Source organism: Rhinopithecus roxellana, chromosome 12 (assembly GCF_007565055.1).
Source record: "Rhinopithecus roxellana isolate Shanxi Qingling chromosome 12, ASM756505v1, whole genome shotgun sequence".
In the NCBI taxonomy this organism is placed as follows: domain Eukaryota; kingdom Metazoa; phylum Chordata; class Mammalia; order Primates; family Cercopithecidae; genus Rhinopithecus; species Rhinopithecus roxellana.
Genome location: NC_044560.1, coordinates 114,651,052 through 114,659,297, shown reverse-complemented (window position 1 = coordinate 114,659,297; position 8,246 = coordinate 114,651,052). Strand labels below are relative to the sequence as shown.

The following is an 8,246-nucleotide window of genomic DNA, read 5'->3' as shown; positions in this document are numbered from 1 at the left end:
GCCCATTTGGCTGCAGCCTCACTCCCGCCTTCCTGCAAGAGCTCGCTGCTGCCTGGGGCCTTTGCAGGACTGTTTCCTCTGCCTGCAGGGGCTCGTCCATGAGAGGATCCTGTGGCCCCCTCCGTCCAGGCTTCTCAGATGACAGCTGAGCAGACAGCCCTCCCCTTACATTCAGACTGGCCCCACTGCCCCACGCTCTCTGCCCTTTCCCTGATTTATGTTTCTTACAGCACGTTGCACTGCTGCACACAGTGCATTTATTTGCATTTTGTCTCCCACCACGAGGTGAGCTCAGGAGGCGGGGGCAGCTTTGCTCCCTGCTGTGTCTGCAGCTCCCACTGGGAGCCCGATCCACAGTGAGCTCCCTGGGAACACTCGCTGGATGAATGAATGAAGGGGAGCCCAGGGGACCGGGGTGGTTCATTTATTCCTCATCCTCCTGAGGCCTGGGGAGCACTCTAACAACCAGACGGCCAAACAGAGGAGGAGGAGCAAGAAGGGGACCCGGGAGGAGGCCCACAAGGTCCCAGGACAGCAGGAGAGAGTGAGGTCACAGCAGGTGGGAGGCAGCGTGCTGGACAAGGAGGGGTCCACCGTGATGATGCTGAGAGCCGGGGGAAGAGGACAGAGAAGTCCTCCTGGATTAGATCTGGCACCAGGAGGCCTTTGGTGCCCGGGACAGGGGCGGGGTCTCACCCGACTGTCCAGCTCCACCCCGTCCTCAGGCTGTGTGTCCTTCACGGCAGCATCTGCTGGGACACAGCAAGGCGTTCGTCTCCTAGGAAGCTTCCCTGAGACCTCTCAGTCCTGCCGGCACCTGCCCAGCTCCCAGATGGGGCCACTGCGATGCAGGGAGGGGCTGCGATGTCCCCGAGCTCCCACAGTGTGGGGTGAGATCATCTCACCCTGAGCCCCAGACCCTTTCCAGCCTGTGTCCCTTTCCCCTTTGCCACAGAAACTTTGGGGCCCCCATCTCCCTCCTGGCTGGTCGCCTCCCCCATCTCCCTCCTGGCTGGTCACCTCCCCCATCTCCTCCTGGCTGGTCGCCTCCCCCATCTCCTCCTGGCTGGTCGCCTCCCCCATCTCCTGGCTGGTCGCCTCTTCCTGTCACTCACAGAGATTTTCTTCCTGGGTGTCGGCAGCTGGACTGGACCTGGGGGAGGAACGGGAGCTTTAGGGGCAGTGTATGGACCAGGGGCCGGTGGGAGTCTCGGGTCTTCGGGCAGAATTACCTCCTCTGAAGGCCTCTGTCTCTGGGCTCTGGCTCCACAGCCCCTGCAGGATGTTGGAAACCAGCCTTTCTCTGGGCTGGGGGAAGAAGGACAGAGCCTCAGCCCTGGGAACATCGGAGCCCCCTGCCCCCTCCCACAGCTCGAAGGTAAGGAAGGAAACCTGAAAACACTCCTGCCTCCGAGTTCCAAATGCCCCATGAGATGGACAGAGCCCGAAGGACACTTTACATTTGCAGATGGGACTGACATTAAGTGCTTTCTCCACTCGCCTGGTGAGAAATGCTGGAACAGTTCCTCAAAGCTGCATTTGCCCAGTGGTTTGGATTCCCTTTGGCTGGTGCTCTGAGCCCACCCTCAGTCGTCCCACAGGGTCTCCCCTTCCCTACTCACCCGATGTCCAGCGTTTGCCCTGACCTCGATGTCGGAGGACGAGGAAGAGGAGGAGGAGGAGGAAGAGCAGCAGGACGAAGGCCACCAAGACGCCGGTCACAACCCCCAGGTGCCTTCCCAGACCTTGAGCATGATGACATCAGAAATGGGGGTGATGTCATTGACATGAGCACCTACTGTGTGCAGGTGACTGCTGGACCTTCTGTTCGCCACCTCCAACCCCCACAACAGTCGTACAGCACGGAATGGAAACACAACCCACCCACCTTACAGATGGAAAACTGAGGCTCAGAGAGGGGAATCGCCTGCCCCAGGAGCCCCAGCCAGGAAGCGGCAGAGCTGGGAAGGGAACCCGGGAGTCTGACCTGCAGCCCTTATTCCCTGCACCAGAGCCGAGCCCCAGAGATGCAGGGAAAGAGCCTGACCGTCCTGAACCACAGCGCTGCTCCCCTCCCCTGCCCCAGGTCACCGTCACTGCTGCAGGTGGGACAGGACGGGCCCCTGCGGAATGGGTCTGGGAGGTTTCCCTGGGAGGCCTCCTCTCCCAGGAGGTCACAGCTGGGAGTCAGAGCTGAAAGGAACATTCCCACCCGCAGGCCTCTCTCCTTTACATTTGGAGAAACTGAGGCCCAGGCAGGGGAGGGGCCTGTCCATGTCGCCACCTCCAGAGGAGGCTGAACCTAGGACAGAAGCCACGTCTGCCTCCCCTGGATGCCGCCCACCTTCCTCTGCAGAGCCCCCACTCACCACTCTGGGGGTCCGACTCCATGGGGTTGAGGGGCTGGTCCTCAGGGCCTGCTGGGTCAGGATGGGAAGGTGAGGGCTGGGGCTGCCCTGCTCCCCACGTCAGCCCGGCTGCTCCTCCCCCAGGCTGGGCCCCATCACCTCCCTCTGCCTCGACCCCCGGCCCCTCACTGGCCCAGCCTCAGAGCCCCTGGGAGCCTGTGGCCCCTCCTCTGGCTCTGCCCAGCTCCCGAGATGGAAGCCCGAGCTTGAGTCCTTGAGGGGAAAGGGTTTCTCTGGGAGATTCAGGGCTGCCCCGGGGGAAGCCATGTTCCCTCCGAGCCCAGAGGCCTCAGGGACTCACCAGGTGTGGGGGTGGGACCGGTGGGTGGTGGGCTGGGACTCCCGGAGGGTCCTGGGTAAAAGAAAGAGAGGAGGCTAAGGAGCGGGGCTTCCCTGAAGAATCCCCCTCAAACCAAATTTCTCTACATGAGCCCTGTGGCCTCCTCAGGCCCCTCCCTCCACCCACCTCTCCTCTTCATGATGCTGTTGATACCGCTGAGGGTGGGCATGCCTGGGAGGGCCCTGTTGTCCTCCTCCCCTCTGAGGGTGAGCCCCCTCTGGCTGAGCCCCTCTCAGACCCCCGCTCACTCCATCCCAGCCCAGAGCTCTCCTGGGGCAGGATCTGAGCTGAGTCTTTGAGCTCAGAGAGGACAGGGTCAGGGCCCTCACCTGAGATCACGAGCTCCAGGGGGTCACTGGGGTGAGACAGCAGGTAGGGGTCAGAGCTGCGTGAGCCGTAGCACCTGTAGGTCCCCGCGTGGGCTGAGGTCACAGGACTCATGGAGAATTCAGCCTGGTACTTATAAGATTCCTGCATTGATCTTAGATGTAGTGGGGGATGGGCTACCCCCTCTTTGGTCAGAAGGAAAGTATGGAACTGCCCCCGTGACTGACACAGCAGGGTCACGTTCTCTCCTGAGGCCACCTTGGGGCCCGGCTGCACCGAGAGGGAGGGTCTGGCACGGATCTGTCCTGGAGAGAAGAAGGATGGATGAGGGGCTCCCACCTTGCTCTGAGCTGACACCTCCCCAGGCCTCTCTCTGGGGCCCTCAGTCTCTCTGTCTCTGTTTTCTCTGAGTCTCCCCCTCCCCGCCCATCCCCTGTCTCTGTCTGTCTCTCCCTTCCTTGGGACCCCATCCCTCATCCCAGCCATCACCACCTGGGCTCCCCCGGCAGGGCCTGTGCAGAGCCTGGGTCCCTGACTGAACGCTCAGGGCTCCTCACCCGAGATCAGGATGTCCAGGGGGTCACTGGGGGCCGACCACTCGGAGGAGAGGTTGTGTGCACCGTAGCATCTGTACTGGCCCCCGTGGGAGCGGCTCACAGGGCCCAGGGTGAAGTTGGCCTGGGAGAGCCCAGCATGGGGCTGCCGGCCAGGGCGCTGGAGGAAGTCACATCTCCACTCCTTGTACAGAGCGAATCTGTCGTAACCGGCATCAGAGCCACACTGGAGGGTCAGACTCTCCCCAAGGGCCACAACAAGACCCGGCTGCACTGAGAGTGATGGCTTCTTAGAAACACCTGGGAAAAGGTGCTCATGGTTTCCAGGAACTAACCCTCAGGCTTCCCCACAAACCCTCCCTCTCCCCCTGGGCCTCACCACTGCTGATCTTCCTGTGTCTCTGGCCCCAGGAGCCCTGAGCCCTCTCGTCCCAACATCATCCCACCTGGAGCTGCCCTGAGACGCGGCTTCTCCCCACCTGCCCGGAGACTCAGGGAACTCCAGGCAATGCTGTGAATTTCTCACCTGGGACCAGGAGCTCCAGGAGATCACTGGGTAAAGACCACACATAGGGAGCGCGTGAGTCATAACCATAGCACCGGTACCACCACCTGCGACTCGGTCTTACGGGGCCCACAGAGAAGACGGCCCAGGACCAGCCATGGGCATGGGACTGGGAGTTGAGATGTTGTGGGTGTTCATCTTCTCCTTCCTCACACAGGATGAAGCGGTCAAATGCCACCTGTGAGACACACTGGAGGGTCACATTCCCTCCTGAGGTCACCACAGGGCTGGGCAGGGCTGAGAGGGTGGGTTTGCTGTAGGCTCCTAGGAGAGAAGGTAGCACCGTGTTAAATGGGACTCCCACCTCCCACATCATCCCCAGGGCTGGGCTGTGAGAGGGAGACGCCCCTAAGAGCCGACCCCCTTCCTGAGGACAGAGCCTGGGGCTGGGACCCCTGAGTGTTCTCTCACCTGTCACCATCAGCTCCAGGGGGTCACTGGGCTCTGACCAGACTGCAGTGTAGCTACCATAGATACAGCGATACCGCCCTCCATGTTCCCAGGTGATGGATGCAATGGCGAAATAGCCCTTCTTGACAAGCTCTTGTCGTATCCGTCTAACCCAGGATGCTGGTTTTTTTTCCCTATATAGATGGTACTCATGAACCTGAAAGCTCCCCTGACACCTGAGAGTCACAGGACTCCCCTCGCTGATCACAGACCCTGGTTCAGCCCAGAGAGTGGGCTTGGGAAGGGTCCCTGGAAGGAAATCAGAGATTGGATTCTAAGTCATTTCCCACCCAACAGATCTCAGCTCTTGATGGCAGGACCCTCCACACGCCCCCATCAGTCAGCCCAGATCTGCTAATCCCCATGCCCAGCTGCATGGAGGAGGCCCCTTGTCCCCAGTGAGGACGAGGAAACTGGGACAGCTGGGGACCAACTCACCTGCCTGCACGTGGATCCTGGGGCCCAGACTCAGCCCTGGAAGAGAGTTCCCTGTGAGAGGTTTGCCCCTGAAGCCTGAGCAGGTCCTCCCCTCCCTGGATCTTTGTGAGCCCCTGGGGTCTCCTTATGGACCAGAGTTTGGCTGTGGGGTGAGGTCCCTCCTAGGTTAGAATCTCCCCTCCCTCTTCAAATCTCACCGAGACAGATCAGGACCATGAGGATGGCGGTCATGGCGTCTCCTCCCACTGCCCTGCTCTGCGGATGGATGAGCCCTTGGTACTGGCAGGACAGAGACACACAGGTGTGGTCACTCAGAAGCTGGGTCCTTCTTGTCATGGGGTTTTGTCATCTGCAGCCACACAGGAAGTGGAACTGCCCTCCCCAGGAGCCTGGCTGTCATTCCTTTAGGGCTGAGGTAGGGGCAGGCCCAACCCCTTTGTAGACATTTCAGACTGTAATGGGGTCTTTCCTGACCCGCAGCCACTGTCTGTCTGGTTTATCCTCGTCTCACTGAGAGCCGGGATGTAGCGGCAAATAGAACTGGTGCTTCCTGTGTCTGTCCTTCCAGATAAGGGTAGCGGAGGCTTCCCCTTCACAGTCTCCCACGAGGTCTCCCTCCCTCCTTCAGCCGTCCATCAGCACAAGGTTGTGGGGTCCTTACCTTGCCAATTATCTCTCCAGCCCTGGAGATGCTTCAGGGAAGACGCAGGTCCATGCTGCAGGCAGACTCAGATCAGCAGAGACGCATCTCCCATCTCGCTGTGCCGTCCAGGCTGAGCTGCGTGTGGCAGTGAGCACAGAGGAGAAATGCAGGGAAATAGGGGAAGAAAAGTTGACTTCTTTCTTGGCACTGGATTGTGAATTTTCTTGCAAGCAAATCGTCCCCTTCTCAACTTCCCTTTTAAAACTTTTTTGCTACAGCGTCCAGCCCCACCCAGCTGGGAACAAACCGCTGAGTCTTTCCTTCCTCTTTAGTGCTCCTGTGCCCTTGGCCGTCCCTCTGCTCCTCCATTCCTGCTCAGCATTTCTGGAACAATGACTTACGTTTGAGCTTTGATTTGGGGAGTGGGAGAGGGAGCTGATATTTATTCAATGACCGGTTATCATCCACTGCCTGTGTGACCTCGGGCAGTAATGAACCATCTCTGAGCCTCAGTCTTTTCCTTTGTGGACTGTTTTCACAAATCCCACTCGTCACCATGGTTGTGGGGTCAGTGGTGCCTGGGACATTGGGAGGGGCTCATTTGTGCTTCATTGCCAGACCAGGGTAAGATCTGAGGTGTCTGGGACATGAGAGGATCTTGGTGTTGGATGGTTGATGCGTCCACTCATGATGTCGCCCCTGACCCTAATGGAGAAGTGTACATCAGGCATTTCTGAAATACCCAGAGATTCAAGGTCATGAGCAGAAAAAGAGGTATGGAAGTTCTCAAGGGTAGACGGATCCACAAGAAAGAACAGAGGCCAGAGATGAGATGCCACAGGGTGGCGGGACCATCGAGGGGTCATTAGGGTGGAGGTTTCCACCACTGAGTGGAGCCGGGAGAGGAACCTTGGGATCTGCAATGACAGAGAGGGGCTCAGGGCTCCAGATGAAGGTGGGAGGCTGCGTCCTCCAGCCACACCTGAGGCTGGAGTGGACCCCAAGCAACCCAGGGGAGTCACCTCAAGGGAGTGCACCCAACCGTCCTGTGATAGAGCTGCTGGGATTCCAAAGAAAGAAGCACTGAACACCAGGGTGTGCATAGAGCATTTATTAGGGAGACTTCCATATAGTGAGGCATTTTTGTCTCCTTGCCCAGTGTCTGCTTGTGCATCTCAAGGATGTGCTTCCACATAGCAGTATGTTCCTGAGATGGACAAGGAGACACTGGGTGTTCTACACAAAGCTTTAACCAACCCACCAACCAACCAAACAAACAAAAAACCCTAGAGAATATTATCTCTCAGTACAATTGCTTTTTGGAATACATGGCAATTCGTTTCAGTACCCTCTACATGTACCCAAATCTGACCGTACTCCAGTCTCGATGTTGTCTCTGCTTGACCTGCATATAGGAAAAGTTTGCTGTTCATACACGCAGGTCTTGCTTCTCACAAATGCCATAGTTTGATCCCTGTTTGGTTGAAAAAAGTGTGTATATAAGAGACCCCAGGAACTCAAGTTTGCCTTGCTCCAGGGTCGCCTGGATTTTGAGTGTATTTGGGAATGAGAAGCAAGGATTACAATCTGGAGTGCATGGCATGGCAAGCCACAGTGCATCCAGAGAGGGAAGTGTGATATTGGGATATATACCGGTTTTCACCCGCAGTTCCTTGCTTGTAACTCCCATAGCCCTTGTTATAGTCTTTTGTTATAACATTGGCTGTGTTGGGCCTCAGGGGAGGCCTCTGACTTCCTCCTGCCCTTCCTTCACCTGCTCAAGGCAAGAATCTAATGTTCCCTGCCTTTCTGATGGTGGATCTTAAGACCCTCCCAGAAGACGGTCTCACCCTGTTCCTTGTGGGAGGAAATGCTGACATCATGAAGCTTCCATAAAAGCCCAAGAGGACTGGGTTTCATAAGTTTCTGGATGGCTAAGCATGCAGTGGTTCCTGGAGGGTGGCACCCAGGGAGGGCATGGAAGTCCCGTGCCCCTTCCCCCATGCCTCCTCCTATGTGTCTCTTTATCTGTGTCCTCTGCAGTGTGCTTTGTATTCAACCAGGAAATGTCCATGTCTCCCTGAGTTCTGTGAGCTACTACAGCAAATTAAACCCAAAGAGGGGGTCATGGGATCCCCAACTTGAAGTCGGTTGGAGGTCTGGACTTGGCAATGGTATGGAGGGCAGTCTTGGGGACTAAGCCTTCAATCTGTGGGATCTAGGACTGTCTCTGGGTAGACAGCGTCAGAACTGACTTAGACATCCCAGCTGATGTCTAAGTTACTGGGTTTGCGGAAAAAACCCCACACATCTGATCCTACAAGTCTTCTGTGTTGATGAATGTTGATGATTGGTGTAAGAGTAGAGGAAAAACACCTTAGAGAGAGCTCTCTGTACATAGAGAGGTAAAGGAGGTTCTTATCAGCAACAAAGGAGAGGCTGACAGAGCTGCTTAGAAACAGAGTTCCCTGATTCCAGAGGTTCAAAGCCAGAGCTGCTGTCAGTCCGCTGCAGGAGATGT

General features: G+C 57.4%; 1 protein-coding gene across 1 annotated transcript in view; it reads right to left on the bottom strand.

Moving 5' to 3' along the window:
* LOC104675307 (leukocyte immunoglobulin-like receptor subfamily B member 1) overlaps positions 1–5,628 on the bottom strand; it is a 38,462-nt gene extending 32,834 nt beyond the window's left edge. Inside the window, 12 exon segments of the mRNA XM_010379801.2 lie at positions 697–749; positions 1,116–1,153; positions 1,233–1,308; positions 1,623–1,745; positions 2,370–2,420; positions 2,710–2,760; positions 3,078–3,380; positions 3,633–3,929; positions 4,156–4,458; positions 4,606–4,893; positions 5,083–5,118; positions 5,280–5,628. Coding sequence (XP_010378103.2) covers positions 697–749; positions 1,116–1,153; positions 1,233–1,308; positions 1,623–1,745; positions 2,370–2,420; positions 2,710–2,760; positions 3,078–3,380; positions 3,633–3,929; positions 4,156–4,458; positions 4,606–4,893; positions 5,083–5,118; positions 5,280–5,418 — 1,758 coding nt within the window. The 5' untranslated portion in view covers positions 5,419–5,628.
* Positions 5,629–8,246: the final 2,618 nt, after the last annotated feature.